This window comes from Chrysemys picta, chromosome 24, assembly GCF_011386835.1.
Source record: "Chrysemys picta bellii isolate R12L10 chromosome 24, ASM1138683v2, whole genome shotgun sequence".
Lineage (NCBI taxonomy): Eukaryota > Metazoa > Chordata > Testudines > Emydidae > Chrysemys > Chrysemys picta.
In genome coordinates, this window is record NC_088814.1 from 6793332 (window position 1) to 6817643 (window position 24312).

The 24312-nt window shown below is 45.0% G+C and overlaps 2 protein-coding genes and 1 long non-coding RNA gene across 28 annotated transcripts in view; 1 reads left to right on the top strand and 2 right to left on the bottom strand.

Moving 5' to 3' along the window:
* The first annotated feature begins 386 nt into the window (after positions 1-386).
* NXPH3 (neurexophilin 3) lies at positions 387-3848 on the top strand. Its single transcript, XM_005301980.5, has 2 exons — positions 387-621; positions 1999-3848. Exons 1-2 carry the CDS (start codon positions 565-567, stop codon positions 2725-2727), a joined length of 786 nt encoding a protein of 261 aa, XP_005302037.2. The 5' UTR covers positions 387-564; the 3' UTR covers positions 2728-3848.
* Positions 3849-3919: 71 nt separating this feature from the next.
* Positions 3920-16298, bottom strand: LOC101944581 (uncharacterized). The gene is made up of 3 exons (XR_256435.4): positions 6585-16298; positions 5929-6020; positions 3920-5424 (listed from the first exon to the last, which is right to left on the bottom strand). It is a non-coding gene; the product is annotated as an uncharacterized LOC101944581 (long non-coding RNA).
* Positions 16299-21552: 5254 nt separating this feature from the next.
* The window catches only part of SPOP (speckle type BTB/POZ protein), a 47135-nt gene continuing 44375 nt past the window's right edge, over positions 21553-24312 (bottom strand). For all 26 annotated transcript variants that reach the window (XM_008162674.4, XM_024100836.3, XM_008162662.4 and 23 more), the window contains 2 exons: positions 23572-23714; positions 21553-22778 (listed from right to left, as the gene is read on the bottom strand). In XM_008162674.4, the coding sequence (XP_008160896.1) occupies positions 22634-22778; positions 23572-23714 (288 nt within the window). In that variant the 3' untranslated portion in view covers positions 21553-22633. The remainder of the gene's footprint in view (positions 22779-23571; positions 23715-24312) is intronic.

Genomic DNA, 24312 nt, shown 5'->3' on the forward strand with positions numbered 1-24312 from the left:
GGTTTGCTTTCCCCAAACTTCAGACACTTCCTTACTTTTCACAGTTCATCCTCCTTTGTTCAGCCTTAGCAGGTTGATCCCACGGGGAGCTCAGGCGGACAAAGACTTTTCCAGCTCACCTTTCTCGTGTCCCCCAGAAGTTTCAGGCACTGATGGGGCTGGTCTGGAGTCATATTTGGGAGCAATCTCCACAGTGAGAAAGTGTCCAAAGCCTGCCCTCTGGAGTGTCCAGCTGCGGTGCAGGCAGGGAAGGGTTAAGCCTGGAGGTACCTGCCGGTGGGAGGGTGCGAACAGTGCTGGGGGGGCGAGGTAGGAGAGTTTCACAGAGTCTGCCACGAAGCAGAGGGGAGAGATGGTCACATGGAGGGAACCCGCGGCGGCAGCAGGTGTAAGGGGCGGCGGCTGGCTCCTGGCAGGGAGCTGCCAGATCTGGCAGGGAGTTGCCAGACAGATCATGGGGTGGGGGGGCCGTAGGCGCCAGGAGCCCCGCTTATAAGAGGACCAACACCTCCCCGCCCCCCTCCAGTTCCAGGCACCGCGAGGCAGGAGAGGCACCGGCTGAAAATGCAGCTGTCTCGCGGCTGTCTGCTGTTCCTGGTCAAGGGGAGCATCTCCCTGCTGGTGAGTGATGGGGGGGGGGGGCGCAGAGGGAAGCTCCCGGGGGGCGGCTGGGGAAAGGGGATGGGGATGGGGGGGGGGGAAGAGGCTCTTTAAAAGTATAAGGAGGCATTGGCAAGAAGTCTTAACCCCCCCCCACACACACACACACACACACAAAACCCCAAACTTGTGTGATTGTGCAGCTGGTATTGGAGTGGGGGGGGGGGGTGTCTGGCTGATGGGGGGGCTGTGGGAAAGGAAAGGAGGCAGCTCCCCCAAAGTGTGGGGAGTTCAAGGACTCGTGTGACCAATTCCCCCCCCCCCAGCCCGAGGGTGGGATGAAGGGGGCGGAGGGCACCTTTCACCCCGTGGGAGCGTGCCCCGCTGTCCCCCCTGCCCGTTGTGGGGGGGTGGCACAGGGCGCTGATCCCAGGTGGCTTCCCCCCCCCCTTCCTTCTCCGCCAGGTGAGCGCTGACAGCCCGCAGGGTCCCAGCCCTCCCTCCCGCCTCCCCCGGCGGACACACACGGAGCTGTGTGGCTGAAATCACCACGGCAACCTGACCCCCCCCCGCGGGGGGGGGGTAATAGGTGAGCCACATCTGCATCTCTCACCTGCCTCCCGGCCAGATGTTACCCCCCCCTTCTGCAACCTCAGCTCCCCTCCCACCAGCGAAAGAGCTCCGCGGCGGGGGGAGCGGGGGGGCAGAGAGCGAGCCTAGGGCTGAGCTCTCGCCAGACCTTGCAGTGGGGAGGGACGGGGGAGAAGAGGCACTGGCCCCCTGGCTTGTCCAGATTCTGTCTTTCCCTGTCGCCCACTGCCTGACTGAGACAGAAGGACCAGATGATGGGGCTATAGTCAACTGAACCATAGGGTGTGTGATCCTCAGTAACTGAGGAAAGGCTAGAAGACCAGCATTCTTAGGACAGTGGTTGGTGATTAGTCCATTACATCCAGCAAGCACTAACCCAATCCCCCGCCCATCTCTTCTACGCCCCTCTCCACCAGCTTCAAGCAGAGATCCCGGGGAATTGACCTCAGCTGACATTTTTGGAAAGCTGGAGGGATTAGGTGGGACCCCGAACAAAACAAAAGGGCACACAAAATCCCAGAGGCTCACATGGAAGAAAGCCCGTTACTCAGGGCAGAAAGGAAGGATGAGTGTAGAGAGACAATAGGGTAGATGGAGCAAGGAGGTTATTCAAAGGAGGATCAGAGACAGAAGAGAAAAGAGAAGCATATAAGAGAAAGGGGAGCAGGAAAACAAGAATGAGGAAGGAGAAAGAGGGGAGAAGACTTGTGATGACATGTCTAGAGGTAAGTGGAAAGAGGACAGAGTACAAGAACAGCAGGATAGAGAAGATACATCTCTCTTATTCTCTCCTATTGCCCTGTTCAGGTGATCTCTGGACAAGAACAAGGGGAGGATGCAGAGCAAGGTGAAAATGAAGTTCAAGACAGATCCCAACTGCAAAAGAAGAGGGAGCACCTCCTCCCGAAGTCCCTACTAACTCAAACCCCACTGCAGAATTTGACTCACCTAGAGTTGCTCTCTAGTTCACAAGAGTTCTGGGAAGTCCTGGACAACCTGTCTGAGCTGGACCAGGGCTCACGCTCTAGAGGACGCAGGGACCGTGTGGCAAACACAGGCAAGTTCAAGAAAATTTTTGGCTGGGGTGATTTTTATTCCAACATCAAGACGGTAAAGCTGAACCTTTTGATCACTGGGAAGGTCGTCGATCATGGTAACGGTACCGTTAATGTCTTCTTCCGGCACAACTCCACTGGGCAGGGCACTATCTCTGTCAGCCTCGTCCCTCCCACCAAGACAGTGGAGTTTGACCTGGAGCAGCAGATCTTTATTGAGGCCAAAGAATCCAAGGTCTTCAACTGCCGGGTAGATTATGAGAAAGTGGATCGTGCCAAGAAAACCACACTCTGTACTTACGACCCCTCCAAAACCTGCTACTATGAGCACACCCAGAGTCATGTCTCCTGGGTCTGTTCCAAACCCTTCAAAGTCATTTGCATCTACATCACCTTCTACAGCATAGACTACAGGCTAGTGCAGAAGGTGTGTCCTGACTATAACTACCACAGTGATGTACCTTATTACCCCTCTGGATGATAGACCTGTTCCATCTCAGGGATAGCCCAGAGACGGGTGTCCTGGGGAAATAGTTTTGTAAGCTGAAGCAGAGTGCAGGGGTCTCTAGAAACCAGAGTTCTGATGCAGGACAGAAAAGGAAGGAGTACTGATTCTCTCTAAAAGCATTGAAGAAAGGAATTCTAGACTCAGGGTACTGGCATTTCTAAACCTGACCCAGAGCCGTGGTTTTTAGAGACTGGGCTATGTAGAAGATGCCTGGACACGAAGTACAGAAATCATCATCAGGATTTGGGTTTCTCAACACAAGAATATTTGCCTGGACCTAGCTCACGTGGCCAAGAAACCAAGGCCTGGACGTTGTGTCAAGGGGTCTACAGACACAGGCTTAAAAACCAAACCAACGGTGGCCTGGCTCCAGAGTAAGAGGTCTCGTTGGAGATAAGGATATTAAAGGGGATTCGTGCTAGTGTATTAAAGATGGCTGTTTGACATGAGTGGGTAACCATGTACTTAGAGCTCTACCGAAGTATGAGCTAGAGTTGACTATCAGGGTCTCGTGTACAATCCGTATTTGGGAGTGCAGGTGTCTCCAGAGACTAAGAGCTAAAAGCTCAGAAGTAGAAATATTTTGAGGATCCTCTGCCATGACTAGGCAGGAATGAAGAAGGGAAATTAGATTGTCTGGGGATGAGATGTTTCCAGACAAAGTGTCATCTCTCCTTGCTGTGGGGTTTTCAGACTCTGTTAGCCACTCCCGATGGCTGGAGTTTGTACAGAATCTCAGCCCTATGGATTGACAGATAAAGAAACCCTGGTCAACACAGTCAAAAACGCTGACACAGTATATAGGATTCACAAATTTCACTTCATCAAATCCATGACCCACATCACTCCTCCTCTCCCCCTTGCATCTGCATTCTCAGTCATGTCAGCACCCCACATCCTTCCTGCTCTTCTTATTTGTCTACCTCCAGCAGATCTCTTCCACCCATCCTGAGCCCTATATACTATGTAGCTTCTGTATTTGTTGGGGGGTGAAAAGGTGTGTGTGTGTGTGTGTGAGTGAGTGTGTGAGGGGGGGGTCATGTGTTTGCTGTATCATTTAATTTATTTAAAAAAAATAAAATCTTGTCCTTGAAATGGAGAAAGTTTCCCCGGTGCTAAGAGGGTAGGTTAAGTGTTTTCATTGAGAACCATCTCGTCTTTAAAAGAGTCTCTTCCCTGGCTAAAAAACAGAAATCTTCACAGTTCTGAATGAGAAATGCAAAATGCATGATCCAGTCTCCTAACATGCCCTCTCCCCACCCCACTGCCCATATATACTAGTCTGTTCGGGTTCTTCCCCTGCATTAATTTTTCTATGATTTGAGCATTGGATACATTTTTATTAGCCTGCAGGACTTGAACTTGTGACCTTTAGCATTTAAATCAGGCACTGTATGGGGTTGATACTCCGCAGTGGATGTGTGAATTCTGAGTTACTAAACGGGGATTCGTAGCCTCAAATCTCTCTGTCTTTCCCTCTATATTAGAACAGGGATGGGCAAACTTTTTGGCCCAAGGGCCAAATCTGGGGATGTAAATTGCATGGCGGGCCATGAATGCTCATGAAATTGGGGGTTGGGGTGGGGCTGAGGGATCTGGGGTGGGGCCAGAAATGAGGCGTTCAGGGTGTGGGAGGGGGCTTCGGACTGGGGCAGGAGGTTGGTGTGCGGGGGGAGGGCTCTGGCTGGGGGTACGGGCTCTCAGGTGGGGCTGGAGATGAGGGGTTGGGGGTGCAGGAGGGTGCTCCGGGCTGGGACTGAGGGGTTCGGAGGGGGATCAGGGCTGGGGAGGGGGTCGGGGCGCAGGGGTGCAGGCTCCGGGCGGCGCTTACCTCAAGCAGCTCACGGAAGTAGTGGCATGTCCCCCCTCTGGCTCCTACGTGGAGGCGCGGCCAGGTGGCTCTGCACGCTGCCCCGTCCGCAGGCACTGCCCCTACAGCTCCCATTGGCCGCGGTTCCCGGCCACGGCACGCACGGAGTGGGGCAACCCCAGACCCCGCTCCCCGGCTGGAGCTCAAGGGCCGGATTAAAATGTCTGAAGGGCCGGATGTGGCCCCCGTGCCGTAGTTTGCCCACCCCTGCATTAGAACCTCACAAACTTCACTTTGATGCACAGAATGCGCAGACTGGCATTCTCACAGAAGACCCAGCGAGCTCTCCATTCTGTCCCTTCCCACCCCCACACTATGCCAAGGTCTCCCATTACTAAGACTTTATCACGTCAGTAAAATCCTATCCAAGTACATTTACTAGTGTCTTATGCATTGAAACTGAATGACAGTTAAAGTAGGTTTTGTGACCCAGTGTGGTGCTGTTTTGCTTTTGTTTTTAAATCATGTTTCTTTACCTAGTTGCTAATTCAGAGTGAATCTTCTGGTTATTACAGCAAGTCAGCAAGGCTCTATTATACGCATCTGAACATTTACACACAGAGTAACACAGAGAAGCCAGCCAGAGTACATCAATCAATCAATCAAAAAAAAATTGCTTTAGTTGAATAACCAGGAATTTTTACTCTTCACAAACCAGAGCACAAAATACCTTGAAAGCTCAGTTGTAAAAAACAAACCAACAAAAATAAACAACAGTCATAATATCTGATATTTTGAAAGGATTGCTTTCATCTCACGGGGAACAAGCTAAGATACATCCCCAGAAGGTTTCAGGCTTCCTTTGAAAAGAAATAAAGAAACATCTGTTAACCCCTTCCCTCCCACTGTAAGAGAAAAAAAATACACAAAAGTTGTTCACTTGGAGCGATTTCTGAAAAATTTAAATTTTCAGAGCATCAAAAACAAACAGTCAAGCTATACAGGATGCAGCATTTTAGAAAGCGATAGGGCAGTTGGTGGTTACTAGGAGACCAGCACCGTCTATTATTCTAGATTAGAATCATCTCCTCCCAACTAACCAAGCAACACAAGATGATCAAAAGAGAATTTCACTAAACTAAACGGCAAACAAAAGAAGGTAAAAACACATAAGCTAGATACACATTCTATCAACTATGTGGCTCACCCCTCTTTGTTCCAACTAGATCCGAGTGAGAGCCTTTGTAACAATTTATTCAACCAATTTCACCTTATGTTCAAGGAAATGTCTGAGAATACATGGAGATTTCCTTGAATTTATTGAGCTCTATTTTGTAATTAATTTGGTTTGCTCTGTGGCTTACTCTTCAAGCTGTGCTGTGGAGTGGAGATTGGCCTCACAATATTGTTCTTGTTCCCGGACTAGATGAGTCTAACACTCATGATGGAATCTCTGCTGCAAATACATATAGAAAGCAAGTTTAAGTTATTTTCCCATGAGTACGTACACTTGAAATACACTATTATTACTGCAAATGCTAACACTAAAAAGTCAGTTCCAGGAAGAACTGTGGAAAGCAAAACCAAAAGTCATGCATCTAGGACAGGGTGAGTTCATTAAAAAAAAAAATTCATAGCAATATTTATGGAATATTTTTGCAGCTAATCATCCATCTCTGTTTATAAGCACAGGCTCCCACCATGCAGAGAAACTCAATGGGAGTGGAAGCTGATATCTATGTCTCAGGAGAAAGAACAACTTTCGATTGCATCTGCTATTGGCTGAGATGTAGAACCATACAGTACATGGCAGTGGCTTCCTCCATCTCCAGTATGGAATTCCCCAGTTGGTTAATAGAGTCTCTTCCTTCCCCACCAAATCCTTCTAATTGTTTTAATGAGTCTCAAAGATGCATCTAACCTTTGCTTTGGCTTGTTCAGAAACCCAGCCTCCCAGAATGCATTGCCCCATCCCCATGCCAAAGTCAACCACCCTTGCTCTGCTGTTAACATAACTCACTTTTTCAACAGCCGACACTGTCAGAACTCCAGGGGAGAAAGAAACCAGCCAGCCACTGCGCCAAGGACAAGAAGAATCAGAAAAATCAGAAGCTATTGAGAAACAAACCAAATGTAGTTATTACAGAACAGCAACATGACACTTTTCACTGAGGAAAAAGTACTACACAGAATCACAGGAATTTGAGATGAGACCACCTACAGCATTGCCATTTTCTCTCCTCTCCCCCCCCCCCCCCCCGCCACTGAGGGCTTCTTCTGTACACTGTAAATTCTCTGCTTCTATCCTGTCCATTTTAAGTGGCTCAAATGATGGGGCTTCCACCATTTCCCTTACAAGACTGTTTTACACTTGAATAGTTAGTACGTCTTCCCCATCCCTGCATTCAGCCTAAACATTCCTTTGTTTAGTTTCACATCTCATTACTCCTAATTACATCCCAGGGTACTTGCCTAAACCAAACCCTAAATCCATCTCCATTATGGGGGGCATTTAGACCCTTTACATACTTGTAGATGTAGCGTTCCCTTGCCACCATCTGGTCAATGACATTTAATATTTTTGTATCAGAGGGGTAGCCGTGTTCGTCTGAATCTGTAAAAAGCAACAGAGGGTCCTGTGGCACCTTTAAGACTAACAGAAGTATTGGGAGCATAAGCTTTCGTGGGTAAGAACCTCACTTCTCAAGTCACCACACTCATCCAAAACTAGCAGTGGCAGAGCTATGTTAAACGGGATATTTATTTGACATTAGGAGACCGATTATGCAGCCCTAAGTCATATTTAGTTCCTTACTCTGAGTGGTCTAATTCAGTGTTTCTCAACGACCGGTCTGTGGACCAACATCAGTCCCCGACAGTTTAGAAAGACAGCACGCCCTAGTATCAAAAAGGTTGAGAAATGCTGGTCTAATTGATTACAATAGGACTAGTCGCAAAGAAAGGCCCATCTCAACGCAAGGATGGCATACTCTGAAGCTTAACGAAAATATGGAATACCTTGAAACACCAAGGCTCATATTATAGCCCATAATGTCATCAAGACTCTTCAATAAATGTTCTACAAATATTCCAGCCAGATGCCAAGATTCTGAATGAGAAGGAATTATTAGTATTAATTTGTAAGTAATTTTTTTTTGCCACAAGCGTCATAGTTAATGTGATACAACTTCTTTTTATAATCCTAAAGTTGATGTGTTGCCAGTTCTTGTAATTTTATCATGAGTCTTGCAGTATTTGGTGGTTTTTTGCACAACCCTGGCTACTGGAGTCATTTTATTGCCTAAAAAAGAGCAGGAGTACTTGTGGCACCTTAGAGACTAACAAATTTATTAGAGCATAAGCTTTCGTGGGCTACAACCCACTTCTTCGGATGCATATAGAGTGAAACATATATTCCCATTGGCTGGGAACGGCAAACCGCGGCCACTGGGGGCTGAGGGGCTCTGTGCCTGTGAACGCTCCAGGTAAACAAAACATCCTGATCCGCCAGCGGCTTACCCTGATGGGCCGGGAGCCAAAGTTTTTCAACCCCTGAAATATACGGTTGGCTTATGAAAGGGTCATACAGTTTTTGCTATTTTTACCTATCAATTTTGGGGGGTCGGCTTATAAACAAACGGGCTAATAAACGAGTATATACAGTGTACTTTTCCCACCTTAAAAACATAATTCAAGGGTCTTTTTCCATGTACTGAAACTGAGAAGTAGCACAACTACAAACTACACAGACTGCTGACCCTCAGCAAGGAGTAGTTATGCTAGTTTCATTTTAAATATTGAAAGATTTCTAAGCAGTTAAAAAGTTCACTGAATTTATTACTTAGATTTCTTTGGGGAAAAAGGTCCAAGTCTCAGTGGTGACTGCCCCTTCCATTTTGACCAGGCAGGGGCTGGAGAGCCACTGTTCCATTGTAAGCTCTTTGGAACAGGACCTGTCTTTTTGTTTTGTTTGTACAGCCTGTCATACGTTGCAGTCCTGGTTCACAATGCGGTTCCTAAGTGCTACCGCAATACAAATCAATGTATGTGACTGTTTTATATTCTTGAAATATCAAATGGTTAAGAAAGGCTTTGAAGATCTATAGTCCATGAGAACTGTAGGAATATATAACCCAAATATTTGTATTGAGATTGTTAGCTTGAATTATGAGATCTAATGAATCATCCATGTATTTATGAATTGTGTGTGTGGTTTTTTTGTTTTTTTTAAAGCTGTAAGTGTCTCCATGAATTTATATTCCTTGCTTCAGTTGTTGCTCTGGTAACTTATTCTACCCACTTATTACCCTGCATAAAGCAGCGGTGGCCAAGTTTGTTTATTAATATTACCTTAGTGCTTTAAGACCCCAACCACGATCATGGCCCTGTTGTGTTAGGCACTGTACATATGCACAATGAAAAAAAAGTCCCTGTCTTGAAGAGCTTACAGACAAAATAGACAAAGGGTAGGAGGGGAAACAGAAGTGACTTGCCCAAGGTCACACAGCAGATCAGTGGCAGGACTGAGAATGGAACTCGTGTTGCCTGATTCCCAGTTCAGGGCCCCAGGCACTAAACCACACTCAATGTCTCCAATTGTAAGGCTACATTCCCTACTTTTGGTGAAGTGACAAAATGGTGACATTTTCTTTCATGTCATTCTGGAGTCTTCCCTGTTACTTGACATCATCCTTACCCTCCTCCTCTGCATTGTCTCGAATAAGGCAATATACTTCCTTTTCATATACCACATCTGCTGCAATACCTAGGCATAACCAGGACAGCATTTTATCAAGTCAGTGCTGTCTAGTAGTTCAAGCAGCAGTTTCTGGGCCCTATTCCTGACTAGGCAACCTTGGACCAAGTCATTCTGTTTCTGTGTTTCTGGTTTGCCCCCATCTAGCTGGGGATAATACTCAGCGACTTGCCAGGGGTATGGTGAGGTTTAGAGTTTGTAAAGCACTTTACAGATCCTCAGAGGAAAGGGGGGAATGCAAGGACAAATCATTTCTATTAGTAAAACTCCAAACACTGTGGCTTGTTACTACACGCGTCAGACCCGAAACATGTTTGTGTGTTGGAAGTATGGCGTTTGATCTAAAAGAATGACTATGGCTTCGTTTTGCCAATTATACTGAGCTACAGTCCCCAAGCATGACTGCTTCCACCACACAGCTTAACACCAGCTGCTCTCTCTCAGACACACAAGCTTTTCCTCATCTTCCCATGCTTTAAACAAATTCCAGCAGCAGCAGGTCTCTGATTGTTTTCTCTCCAATTAACGGCCGAGCCGCACTGCTCACGGAGAAAGAAAACGTGATGTCGCATTATGAAAACAATCATCTTGACACTGGAACTTCTTCCTGTGCAAAAAACATACCCATGGTTGGGTAGGATCAGGGTGAAAGAACAATCTCCCCCCATGCCACCCAAAACCACCACACTCTGACCTGGAAGGTGGGATGTTGCCAACCAAGCCAATTTCGGCGACAGAAAGGACAGAAGTTGACAGTTAAGAAAACAGTCTGTTTGCTGTTTAATGCACTGGTGCCATGATGGCACCCAGCCAAGTGCTACAGGGATGGGGCATTCTAATCCCATAGGGGAGCTCAGTTTGTACATCATGTTCTGCAAAATGAGGCTTGGAACCTCCTGGTGGGAGGAAAGAATTCACTTTGTGTGATGGATTCCCAGACCTCACAGAGCACCCATCTGGTACCAGAGTCTCCTCTTCCTGGTGACTTGTGCCCAAAGAGTTTGAGGGAGGAGGGGCTCAGAAACATACCCCCTGGTTCTTCGTTTAGGTCCCCAGCTGCACTGTGGCTTAAACAACGCTTGAAATAATGGCTTGAGCAGGTGTTATTAGCAGGATTGTAGCATGGGGTTCCCTTGTTTTCTTACATTGTAAACTGACAGGTGAAGTGTGTGTGTGTGTGTGTGTGTGTGTGTGTGTGTGTGTGTGTGTGTGTGTGTGTGTGTTTCAGAGGTAGCAGCCAGCTCTTAAATTGTAACATACGGTCTTTAACAAAGTGGTATGAAAGCTTTGGAACTGATGTGGGTTGGGCAGATCAAGTGAGAAAAGACGGTCACACAAGAGCTAAAACCTGCCCATGGGACTGGACAAGCCAACTCCAATAGATCTTCAAGGCTCCCGGACAATTAGAATGGGTCCACAGTGGAGCTGCACTCAGCATCCTTGTTTAACTGGCATCTGCATCACTCAGATCTTAGGGCTCCTCTCCGTACACCAGTACAAATAGGCACGACAAGGGGTGAAGAGTGTGTTGCCTTCAGTATTCCAGTGACTGCTTAAAGCACGTCAGGTGTGTGATGGGATCCCCCTACAGTGCATCCTGGGACTGTGGGACCGCTCTGCCCCCTTAAATCTCCAGCCTGGGCTGTCCCTCACAATGCCTTGCTTGTGACAAGCAACAAACCCCGCCAGGTGCTGTGATCACTCAGCACAACTCCATGTGGAGCCCCACACCCAGCTAGATTGCATAAATGCTCCCATAGCCACTCATTAATCACACAGAGACAGGCATCAGCCAAATCCCCACCCAGCTCCCAGTACTTACCTCAGGAATATGCTGTCTAATTTAGTAATTGGTTCACCATTTCAACAATGGAAAGTGGACATACACCAGCCTTTGTCAAACCGGAGTAGATTTGCCCCCTCACTTCATACCAACTCACTGGTAAAGATAAACAGTTAAACAAATGTATTGACTATAAAAGATAGATTTTAAGTGATAGGCAAAAAGTCAGTGTTACCAAAATAAAATATAAGCACGCAGTCTAAACTCTCAACCCTATTAGACTGGGCAGCAACTAGATGAAGCAGTGGATATTGCAGTCCTTAATATACAGGTTTGTTCCTTAAACCTGGGCCAATCTCCTCTGTTGGAGTCTTGTCTTCTTCTCAGTGTCCTGGTTGCTTGCAGCATAGGTGGGAGCAGGAGAAGGGCCCAGTATGTGTCCACTCCGACTGTTTTATACCCTCAGTCCACGTGCTTGTAGAACACAAGTCCAGGCATATCTGGGGGCATTGCTGAATCTCTCCAAACAAGGTCCAGCAATTCCCCTGGGGTGGCTTCATGCAGATGAGTCATTACATTGTAGCTCCCTTGCTGGACTATGGTTGTTGATGGGTTGATTGATACCTCACCCGGGCATTGGTTAGTTTCCTGGCTGTTGCCTTTGTGGAGCTAATGTCTGGCTGATTCCCCAACTTACAGCATGTTTAGTGACCACCATCCAACACAAGTCTCATAACTTCATATGCATTAATGATACACATATATGGATAGAGAAATGACTTTCAGCAGATCATAACCTTTCCCCTGATACCTTACAAGGCATGCTTTATATATAAGATCACGATTATATAAAAATGAGGAATATGGGGGTTCCAGGATGCACCCCCAAGGTGTTCACATACACCCTGACTCCTCCCCCACCAGCACTCAGTTAATAAAAGACACTTCTTCCAAGCCATCTCATCATTGGAAGTGCCTCCTCCCTTCACAAAACTAGATGACCTCCCTCTTTTTTCTAACGCTTCCTTAAGGGAGGAGAGGGAAGACCACCACGTCTCCTGCCAAGCCTTTTGACATCTGCTCAGTTTCCAGTTGAGCTAGGATCGAGTGTACAGTATTGTGTCTGAACTGCACCGTCTGTGTCTGGATTAGATTGCAAAGCCCCCGGGACAGGGGCCACATCTTCTAGTTTGTACAAAGTGTCACAATGGCGGTCAGTGCTCAACAGATCATTACAAAAGCTTCAGAAGAGTTGCTTCAGCAGGTGAAGTATCAGAAGCAAACACAAAGAGTGTGAGGCTATGGGTGGGTGGAGGGGGGAAGATAGGGAAGGAGAATTCAAAAGAAAAAGCTGTCAAAGAGGAGTCAAGAAGGCAGGGATGAAAAAAAATCTGTCCTGTTCTTTTGAATTCCACAAGGCACTAAGCACCATAGAGGATTCCAGACCCCAAACTGTTTCATAGCATGCACCTGCTTGCACTAAAAAAAACCCCAACATGCTAAATAATTCAGTTTTACTTGTATGCTCTTGAGCTCTGGAATTCTCCCAGCTCCTGAAGCATTTGGACGCTTGTAGTGTTTTGATGAGAGACTGGCTAAATGATTAACATTTTTCACTGGGGTGAGGGGGGAGGGAGAGTCAGTGCATCTGGTCAATAAAATGATCTATGACAGCAGACTGGTTGGTTGTCACCGCTGTTCTCTGCCAAGCTATGTGACGGCCACATCACTGTGGTGACTGACACATGTAGGGAATGGAGATGTATCATGCATATGATAAAAGCAGACAGGGAGGGCTCATGTGTTTTCCACTTGCCAGGCTTATCTGATCGGAGGCAGACGTGTCTCTGCTTTCAAATGCATCAAGAAACGCCCACTTTTATCTATTTTCCTCACCGGGAAATATTCCCGTCAATTAAAAAAAATTCTCTTCTTTAGGCCGCATCTACTCTATGGGGATACCAACATAATCCCGTGGTCTAGACTCATCCTACAGCAACAGAAGGGTTTTTTCCATCATCCTGCAAACACCACATCCAAGCAATGGTAACTACATGGACAAAAGCATTCTTCTATCAGCCTGCTTCTGCCTACACAGTGGGGATTAGGTCTGCACAGGTACAGCACGAACGGTTGAGGATTTTTCACATTCCTGAGTGCCCCAAGTATGTCAACCTAAAAATGTAAGTGTGGACCGAGACCGTCTACTCAAAGCATCTTGCCTCCAAGGTCGCGTGCCTGGAACTTCTGCGCATTCCTTTATTACATTGTTTTAGCCCAGTGGTTCTCCATTTTCCCCTAATTGTTCTGAAAGAGAAAGACCCTCTTCTTGCTGCCTGAAAACGCTTCATTCTGCAAGCCACTCGGAAATCCAGGGGCGGATACTCTAAATTTGTTCCTCCTGAAGACTATACACTGATTCAATGGTGCCAAAGGGATGCAGATTACCACCTACCCCAATGTATGACCACTCTCTCTACCAAGGCTCATTCCCCTCCAAAACCGACATAAGGATAGAGATTTTTGCTCCAGAACAGGGACAAACTGGAGAGCAGAGGGAAAAAGAACTAGTACCTTAGCACGTTGAGAATTGCACTGGGTTAAATCCCTATGAAACACCTAGGCCATGTCTATACTAGAAGCTCTTGACCAGTGTAGGAATACCAGTGTACTATACTGGCAAAACGCTCCTATTGTAGACACAGCTATACTGACAAAGCTGTGGTTGGTACCAATAGAGTAAAACCATCCCCTGCTTTTCCCCATATGAGCAAAACAAGTTATACCAGTAAAAGCAGTTTTGCCATTACAACTGTCTACACTAGGGAATTCTGCTTGCACAGCTATGTTGCTCAGGGATCATGCCTCTTCATGCCTCTGGCCAACACAGCTATAACAGGAGAACGCCAAAGAGTAGATATGCTCATACTTAGCTACCAAATCTGAATCCCTCAAGTCAGAAATGCAGCTTCACCCAAACCATAAAACAACCTGGGGGCTCCCCTACAGTCGGAGCAGTCTCTTTTAGGAGGACCTGTCTATAATATCGCGTTTACATAGACCCTCTCATTAAATAAATAAAAAAAAAAAAAGTCAAATCTCTGCACAAACTGCACACATTAAGGAATAAACTTTCCATATACCACTGAAATGCAGCCACCTCTGAAGCGTAACACAGAAGCTGTTTTAACAGATCACAGAAACATTACCCAACATTTTAGGATCTGAAACAAAGAATACGGCATCCAACTGAAACTATAGGAAGGAAATTAGATGATTAATCACATTCCGCCTATATTGGAATTTAGCCAGGACAGCTAGGTTAATAGTATCTCTTGGGGAGAGTTTTGCTCAGATACCACAGTGATGGGCACTGCATAAATCGAGATAGAGATCTTTATCAGCAGGCAGACAGGCTCTCAGTTTTCTCTCTCATCGGATAGACAGTGAGCACAAGGCATCTAGAGGAGTCTATTCAATAAATTCCATAAAGTAATGTTGGACTGAGGGCTGAATATAGGAGTGAAGACAGCACAAGGAAAAACAGCCTGGGAGCCTATCACACCTGATACCAGCCCGAGAGTTTGCTAGTGGTTTATGAGTTTTTCAGAAAGCTACCTGAAGAGAGAGGAAAGAAAAAACAGTGGCTGATATTTTCCACCTCATATCTGACTCCAGTCCACTGAGACAATGGTCTAATGCAGAGACACACCCATTGCGGTCCGACAGATTTACCAGAGGTGCAATCTCTATTAGTCTCTACTACAGGAGCCTCTCTCTGAGCACTTTTTTAGCAAGCCTGCACTCAGATGGAATAAACGTCGGTTTCCAGGACCCAAGCAGGTCCAGCTGCTCTCCTAGTTGTTACCACAAGAAAGCGTTGCTTACCTTGCATGTTCCTTTTTTTGATCTCTGTAGTCCTTGGGACGCTCTGGCAGTTTCAATTTAGAGGAAAGCTATTCCTTTCTACGTTTGGTAGCCAGCTTTCTGCTTCCAGCCTCTGTTACAAGAAGTTTTGAGCTGGAGTGAGGTCTCTGCTACACTCAGAATTACTGCTGGGGACACTGGGCAGTCCCCTATGCTTCTATTTTAAAAATTTTCTATTTCATACCAGAAATAAGACATAAAAGAGCAAGAGGGAGGTGGCACATTTCTGGTTGAAAGCCTTTGGCCCTCAGATTTGGCAAGCACAGAACTCTGTGTCACTCAATCCTACAGAAATAGTGTACTGGCCAAATGAACATCGCCAGCTTCTGTTTTGCAATATTATCTACCCAACCATCCATTTTCAGGAACAGGTACACTTTGGGCAGTGGCAGTACAAACTTTCCCCACATTATCTATTGCAAGGAGTGGGTAATGGTCACCATGATCCATGCAAAACTTGGCCTCTCTGCTGCGATTTCAGGGGGACCATTAAGCACCAGCTGGGGGTGGCAGTTATGTGTGACCTATCAAGGACAGAGACCACCAAATTATTTCAGGTAAGCCACTGGGCAGCCAACAGGCACTAAGGCACTGAAACAGAGTATCATATACCAGTAATATACAAATATATAATAGTACTCCTTCTACTTACCAATTCTCTGAGCTATCCTGCTCCCCTATTGCTTTCTGATCTAGCATGTGTTTCTCTTCCTCTTAATTTTTTTTACACACACACACACACACACACACACACACACACACACACGGCACGAATATCTGATACTTGTTCACTCACAGGACAAGTTTTCTTAGATCTAAAATTTGGGAGACATCTTCTTTTTCTGTTTGCAATGAGCTGAGAGTGCTACAGTGAGTAGCAGTTGCCATGGCCAACACTAGAGAAAAAACAGAGAAATGTGCCAGTCAACACAGCTGCAGTTTTTTTTAACTCTCAGAACGCTTTCATCTCCTCGATGTTACCCACTGCCATCTCCTGCCTCTGCTCACATTCCAGAATACATAATTCTGCGTCATCAGAACTTCCATTCTAGCCCCCGTGGAGAACAGAGCTGGGTCTCAGGTAAATGGCATTTATTATAGAGGCATGGTTTGCAAAAATTAATACTAACCACAAAAGGTATATGGCATTTTTTCAAAAACCACATCAATATAATAAAAATGCCACATGCCTTAGCTCCAACTAGCCTGGCTCCATGCCATAGCATGGCCACAGGGATAATTATGACATCACCAAATGATGCATTCTAGGGCGTCTGGAGTTGGATGGAATGATTTCTGAGGGTGCTGAAATGAATAAAAAGGTTGGTTTAGAAACTCACTGCATGCTAAATGCCCCCTTTTATCTTTACCGTTTGAGGCTTCAGCACCTAGGAATACATTTAGCTCATTAAAGAAAATGTTGCAGTTCCGCTTTGTTTATAGGCCTCAGATAAGAGACTGCTGCTGCCTAATTCAGATTTTACCATCTGCCATATCACTTTAGAGATCAGATCTGCAAGTTGGTTTGTTTTTACTTTTGTTTTCAATTGAGCAGGATAAGTGGTGGCGTTACCTAAGCCAGAACAATGCAGAAGATGGGGGAAAGCCATGAAGAAAAATAAACTTCAGGACCACTAGGAACGGAAAGGATTATAATCAGCAACACTTACAGCACTTTTCATCCGCAGACCTCTAAGGGGCTTTAGAGAGTATCATTAGTCCCATTTTTCTTACGGAGATATGAAGCAAAATAGTTTGTTCAAGGTCACACAGAAAGACCATAGCAGAAGTGGGAATACAAACTCACAACTTCCAGTTCCCTGGCCTCTCTGCCAGACAAGTTGCCAATTCTAGAAGTTGTGCTGAATCACTGTGTCATTCCTACCAACACGCTAGCTAATACAGAGGAACACACCTCATTTCTGGGGTCATTTGGAATCTTTGTCTATTGCCCATACTCTGAACTTACACCATTTCCAAATACTAACACTGAAGGTCTCACTTTGAAGTGTCATGCTTCGTCTAGACCCGTCCTGCAAATCAGATGAGAACTTCTGTCAAGTTCCATAGTCCTAATATACCTACTTGGCTGATAATTTTCAAACCCTGGCCCATGAAGTACTGCCAAGTGCCTGCAACGTTACATCTGTTGCAGTGCTGAAGTAGCTGTTAACTTCAATGAGTGATTCACCTTGCTAGTTGTAACCCAGCGCAGGACTCTTTCAGAGAGCTTAATGAACTCAACATCCTGTGTAGCTGGTTTGTGTCTGTCATGTGTTTCTTTGGCATAAGTTACACAATGAGCAAATTTGCCAAGGACACCAAGACTAGAAGGGTAGGGCGGAAAAAAGGTGGGGGAGCAGGACCAAAATAATGTGGCCTGGGATAGATTAGTTTAGGAGGGGCCCCAGGCAATGAAAGGAGATTCAGTCCTAATAAATGCAGTCCTGTTCTGGAAGGACAAAATAATACAAGTAAAAAATTGAGTTGTGTGTGTGTGGGGGGGGGGGGGGGGGGGAAGGGAACAAAATACCCTAAATCAAGCAGCTGCAACCATCTTAATAGAGTTCATGCTCACGTTGTCTCCCTATGACTGTCCTATTGGTATTTTTCCAGATAACCAAACTCTATTGCCATCACAGGAAAGATATAAGATAAAGGGAAGAGACTGATCCATAAAAGGACGAGCTCCACAGTATGAAACTCACTGGAGGACCACTATGTTAGGTAGGTCACCACGTCCATCCCCATGCCAGCTTCATCCATTCCCCATTGCATACTGAAGTGCTTTGTCTAGTCTAGTTTTGAATTACTTAAAAGTGATGGGATACCCACCGCTTCTGAGAGACTATCCAGAACCTCAGTAACAGGAAAGGTTTCCTGATAGTCAGCCTAGTTTTACACCCCTGCCTGTCTGAAAACTGGATTCATCTCCTCCTTGCTCTTTGTACAAATATACCTCTACCCTGATATAACGCAACCCGATAGAACACGAATTCGGATAGAACGCGGTGAAGCAGTGCTCCTCGGGGGGCGGGGCTGGGCACTCCGACGGATCAAAGCAAGTTCAATATAACGCAGTAAGATTTTTTGGCTCCCGAGGACAGCGTTGTATCGGGGGAGAGGTGTAGTTGAACAGTAAACAGTTACGTACCCTTGCCAAATGGCAATAATTTTAACTAATCTTTGAGTTTTCTTCTCTGAATTCCTTCCAAATTAATGCCTGGTAGTTGAGGTAAATAATTCTTAGCTTTGGTCTCATCAGGGCTGGTACAGAGGGAACACCACGGGAATAGCCCATGAAGCAATACTTCTGCCCATGCAACCCAAAATTGTCTGTATTTTGGCTTCCTTACTGCATTGTAACCTGCTATCCAATTTACGGTTCACCGGCTCTCCTAGCTTTCTTTTGGCATCACTACTTTCCAATTATCTTCTTTCCAAAGAATCTCTGAGTTTCGGATTATTGCCCAGGTGTATTCTCTTGTATTACTCTTGACTGAATGACAATTCCCTCTGTCCCCTCCAATATTTTTATTACAGTTCTTCTTCCAGTGAATTTAGTGACTGAGTCCCGGAGACTGAAATCTGAGGTACCAAATAAGTACAGCAAAAATCAGTAGTGCAAACTTCTTCAAACCACTCTCTGCCAAACAAACCTCAACTCTGACCTGAAGGGACATCTTCTATCGGAAAAAGAGTCTAATTCACAGTTCTCATTTGGTTATTTCATGTCTACATTTTTAACTTCTCTATGCCCCTGTGTATTATTTCTCCAACTCCATGATATTTTCCACTGTCTCCCAATTTTTTTGGTCCGGTTTATTGTACAGTCAAACTCGGCACTAATCTGCTTAAACCACTGATTCCTGTGCACACTAAAGCAGCACCACTGGTGCTTTTAAGGTTAATTTTGTGATAAGTAACAGAAACAAGAATTGCCCAGTCAGAATTTGCTGCTGCATGTGTCTGGAATCAAAGGCAAAGCTCCAAGTGGCAGGAGGTTGGGGAGGAGAGGGGGAAGCAGAGAGAGACACCTTGTATAATGAAATACTTTCATATTAAATTAACTGAAAAGTCATTAGAAATAAACAAGTTAAGTAATTCTGAATCACAAGTTTGAAAGGAGTCATGAGAGAGGGAGAGAGAAAGAAGATCTGCATGGCCCAAACGGATTAAACAAGATAATTATTTTAGCATAGCCTTCGCAGAAAACATTGCACTGAACTCGAGAAGTCTTCTGAAACAAAGGAAAGTGGAAGGAGTCATAACAGAGATTTTACAAAGATAGTATGTTGTCCTTAACAGCAGTTTTAGAGCCAGAACAAAGCAAGAGACGGTTTCAAAGCACAGCAGTTCTCCCCGCTCAGTTGTTTGTTCGCAGACAAGCTGTTTCCTTTCATCTGGAAAAACTTACACAATAAGGAGAAAAATACCTCAGTAGACTCTGACTCTATAATAAACAGAAAGCCCAAGGGGCAGTCCGTGAGAGAGCTCTTTGGCCAGCAACTGATCAGTCGGTGCTTGGATGCTCAGAAAAAGCAGACACTCCTTCTGGGCTTAGGCTGATGTATACCCTACTGCTGACTGAAGAAGCTAATAAGTTCGTGCAGGTATTTCTCATTCCCCCTGAGAAAGTAGCAGCCCCTCTAGCTTAGTGTGGAAGCAACTGGAGGAAGTGTGAGCAGGGAGATAACATGCAGATGGAGACAGATGTGTGACTATACACAAAGCTTGGGTATATCCCTGTAACAATGTATTAAGGCGGGGGGGGGGAGGGGGAGGAAGAAGAAATCGGGGCCACAGGGCCAAGACCAAATACTTAATTCGGATCTCAGCATAGCCGCACTGTGGCTGAGAAGATTCTGTAAAAACGTCGCTCTGAAATATTGTTTTGATAAAAATGCCTCTCCTTGTGGAATTCAAATCTCCAACTGTTCCACTGGCACCAACATCTCGGCAGTAACAACACATGCCACAGATTGAGAGTTAACTCAAATTACATTTCAGAACTGGGGAGGGGAGGATGTCAGTGGGAGGTTTATGAACAGTATGCTCCAACTCTGATGTTGTTATAACCAGATGGCTTCAGCTGTATCATTTACAATTAAAAAAAATAAAAATAAAGAGTGTGTGAAGTTGACGAATAAAGTGTTAATTCAACTGGAACCATCTGAACAGGTAGCCGCCTCCATGCATCCGAATACAGAGAACTTTCATGACACTGAGTGTACCCTGGAGACCTATCTGGCCCTACAGGAAAGGCTGGGATAGACAAGTCCCAGAACTGATTACCTTCCTGCAGGTATATCTCCATCCCTCTGGGAAAGAGACTGCCAAATCTGAATTTGCTTTCCAGTAAGTACCTCCCCAAAGAAGGGGTGGGACAAGTGATGCCAAGACCCATTTACCTTCTTGTAGGCACGTCTGAATCCCCAGGAAAGGCAGAGCCAGAGAGACTCCCAGAACAGTTGGTCATGCGATCCCAACGGGTTGAAAGCTTTGTGGTTTTAACTTTTCAGTAAACAAAGCTTCCTTAGAATAATTAGACAGCTTTATGCCGCTCAATTAACTGGCAGCAAACTTTTAAAGTTAGAAAGTAGTTATAACTTGGGGATGCTAGTTTGCATCTCTTACAAGGCTGGAGCAGTGGGGAGAATGTGAACAGTTGACTACATGCTTCACTCTACCTAAAAGGAAGTGCAGACTAAATCCCACACACAGGTTTAGTCAGAGTTTAAGCAACAGATATATTATGGGAATTTATGAGCTAAGTGAAATATGGAAAAGGCAGTGTATATGCTGAGGACCTAGCACACAGGAGAGGGTAGGGGGGAACACTTTCCTGCAAGTCACCATTTGATAAAAATATAGACAGCGTCAGATTAAAAAAAAAAGGAAAAAAAAAAACAACCCACGAGCATTTGAGTGGAGGTTCTTTCTTTCACACAAGAGACAGAGGCTGTGAAAGGGAATCATAATAGAATCAGAAATTAGAAACAAAGTAATCTAATCCATTTCCCAGACAAAGCTAAATTGTTCTCTATAGTACATTTCATGCCCTGTCTGGACATCTTGAAGCCAGAACAGTTTCCCACCATCCTGAAGCAGTGTGCTTCAATTTAATCTCCCTGGATATCTGGGCCTAATGATGGCCCAAACAGATGGCCTCTCTCCCCCGCATTCAGCCTTTCATACTGCTGTTATAAATCAGTTGAACAACTGCGCTCCGTTCCCATTTATATCTAAATACAGACACAGGTAAGGCTAGGGATCAACTTCATTGAGTATTAAAACAAAACGTTCTCAGGTATTTTGGCAATATCTGCTAAGAGGAATAAAATGTAATTTGGCATTGCAGCTCTGTGCACAACCTCCCTTAATAAATCCCATTTGGATTCTGGGAATGGGCGTGTCAGTATATACCCCGACTGAAACTGAACCCTTGGGGAATTGGTTTTCAACTGTGAGGAGTCTAAAAATAGAGGGAACAAGACAGACAAAAAAAAAGATACCACACAGTACAAAATAGTAATTATTTATATTTTCAAAAAGAAAAAAAATTACCAGCTATTTTGGAACTTCTTCCCTGTAAGAAGAGTGACTAATAGAAAGGAACAGGACTGGCTCCTAGACAGTCAGCAAATCAGGTACAAACAGTTGATCAGAATCATTTAGCAACTCAGGATAGGAACCTTTGACGCAGCATTCATGTACAATAAAACTTCTCTTTTTTTTTTTTTTTTTTTTAAAAAAGGGGAAAAAATAAAGCAGGGAAAAATGCCAAAAACATTTCCCACAATATCTAAAAACAGGTAACCATTGTCCTTGTCAGACAGCACACTTCAGATCAAGGATTTGCCGGTCCTGGAAAGCCAATGTAGATTTGCAAAGGCTGCCTTTAGTTTATTCACATCCTCCTCAGCACACAGCCTTTTGCTGTCCCTTTTCACTTCAACTTGTCATTTAGTAAAAAGTTTTTTGTTTTTTTTTTTTTTTTGCAATCAACATACAAGTGCTACTAACAGAGAAACTGATCTTCTTGTTGCTGAATGGCATTAAGGAGTTACACAAATGTCCTGTTTTTAGCACAGCTGGAAGGACTTAAATTCTTTTATATAAATACTACTGGAGCTCCCACCACGTACTTCCTCTTCGGAACCTCATTGGAAATTCTCTTCTTTTCCTACTCTCTCCAAAACTAAAATGTCCTCTTTGCTCCAGGTGTCTGACGATTTGTTCTGTGCTGTCAGACACAGAGACATTATTTCCCGCCAGTACCACTACTGGGATAGTCTGAGTGGGCCGGTGCTTAAACAGAACCCCGTAGTTATTGACTCAGCCAAGTCGAAGGGAACACACAGACGATGCAGCGACAGGGATTCGTTAGGTTGAACAGCCCCTGAGCCCCAGGCCCACCCTCCCCCCTCTCCCCAAGTTACTTGGTGCTGTTTTAAAAAGTCTGGGTGTCACGAAGCAGTCTTTCCCCCCACAACAGAGTAAAAGCTCCTCAGATTGCGCTGTCTACTTGGTGGTCAAGGTCAGAGCAGCAATGGCTGCTGCTGCTTCCAGAAAAACATGGGGTCATGTGACAGGCACGGCCTTAGGATTGCTTCAGTCGCTTACGTGGTGGTCCCAGGAAGGGACACTGTGCAGAAGCCAAAGAGCGATAGGCCTCAGCCACCAAATGAGGATGCGATACCACCATGGACTTCCAGCCTGAGGTCTCCATGACATCAGAAGCATGACTAGAAAGAAAACAGAACATTAAAAATCTGGAGGTATTGATTTTGCTGGGTAAACAATATTAAAACAGATTATTTTCACATGCCCTGAGGAAGTTCGCTCTCTCTTGTTTTGTAATCTCTCTTGATAAGTGCACATGTTGTATCACTTAGTGTATGTTCACAAGTTTTGATCCTGCCAGTCTAGCTTTTGCTTTGCACTGTCCCTTCAGCATGGTAAGATTTAATGATCCAAACATGAATGTTCCAAGGCCAGAAAGACACAATGTATCTCTCTTTTAGTATCTCTGTAGTATATTTTAGTATCTGTATCTCTCTTCATGACAAGAGATACGATTTCTCCACATATACCACATAGCGGGGAGATAAGACAATTATCGGCTACCACCACAAAAGATTTCAGACATTGATATAGTCAATTTTACTTAGGAAAATATCTGCTATATTAATATCTGTAAATGTTAATGACTTCTCTCTCCCTCTAGTGGTATTTTACATTTTAAAAGTTCTCAACAACACAGAAATGGCGGGACAGTTCAATAATCTACAGAACTCCTCCCCTCAACTGACCCAGAGATAACTCATTAATTCATCCTTAGAAATAATGGCATTTTCTAGGATGCCAGACAAATTTATGTTTGTATTTGGGTACTATAGACCTATAAAGGTTAAAGAAGATCACTACCCCCACCCTCTGGGTTTATTAGTCACAAGAGGACTGGAGTAAATTCAGTAGTTTGTTTTCTCCTCCATTTGTTTCATTCCTGCTCCAAGGGTGAGACTGGAGCAAACTTACTAGTTAATGAAGTCCACAGCTTGAGTTTTTAGCTGATCAGCACTGTGTAGGTCAGCCAGGATGAGAATCTCAGCTGCGTTTTCCACAGACAGGTTACTGCACAGTGCATCCTCGCACATCACCTTCAAGCGTTCCAGAGCATACTGCAAAAAAGAAGCCAATTTATGGTTACAATGGAGAAAGCCTTAATTTGATCTGCACTGAAGCTCTATTTGTGTTGCTTCTCCCTTCAGTTACAAAGACTATGCTATCATGTTGCACAGACCTTTCCACTTTATTAGTTACACACACACACACACACACACAATCTGTATTCATAAGAGGCTTCTGACCAGCAAAAGAGTAGAGTAATTATGTGCCCACCCTGAGCAGAGGAATGGACAGGCATCATACCCACCATAACTCTTATCCCAGCCTTCTTGTGTTACAGCATTACAGGTGTCGTTGTCATGCTTAAGGATGACCTGGAACTCTCATTTTAAACTCCTATTATCTCAGATATTTCACACCACATATTGCTGAAACCTAGTGCTTCTCTTACCCTATTGTTACACATATGGTTCTTGTTCAGTGGACAAACCTATGCTATGGTAAATGCTCGATAGGTGTTCTTACGTTCCAGTTTTCACTCCGTTTCTTTGCCATTAATGCTCTCTGCAAGTCAAGATGAAGCTTGCTTAAACACAGAGTACTACTTTTATATTAAAATGTTAGACAGAGGCCCTTTCTACCTGTTTCCTT

Bases quoted from the DNA above. Each gene is read 5' to 3' on its own strand.
- NXPH3 (XM_005301980.5), top strand. From the start codon at position 565: ATGCAGCTGTCTCGCGGCTGTCTGCTGTTCCTGGTCAAGGGGAGCATC. The intron at 622-1,998 runs GTGAGTGATGGG...TGCCCTGTTCAG, and splicing joins AGGGGAGCATCTCCCTGCTG to GTGATCTCTGGACAAGAACA.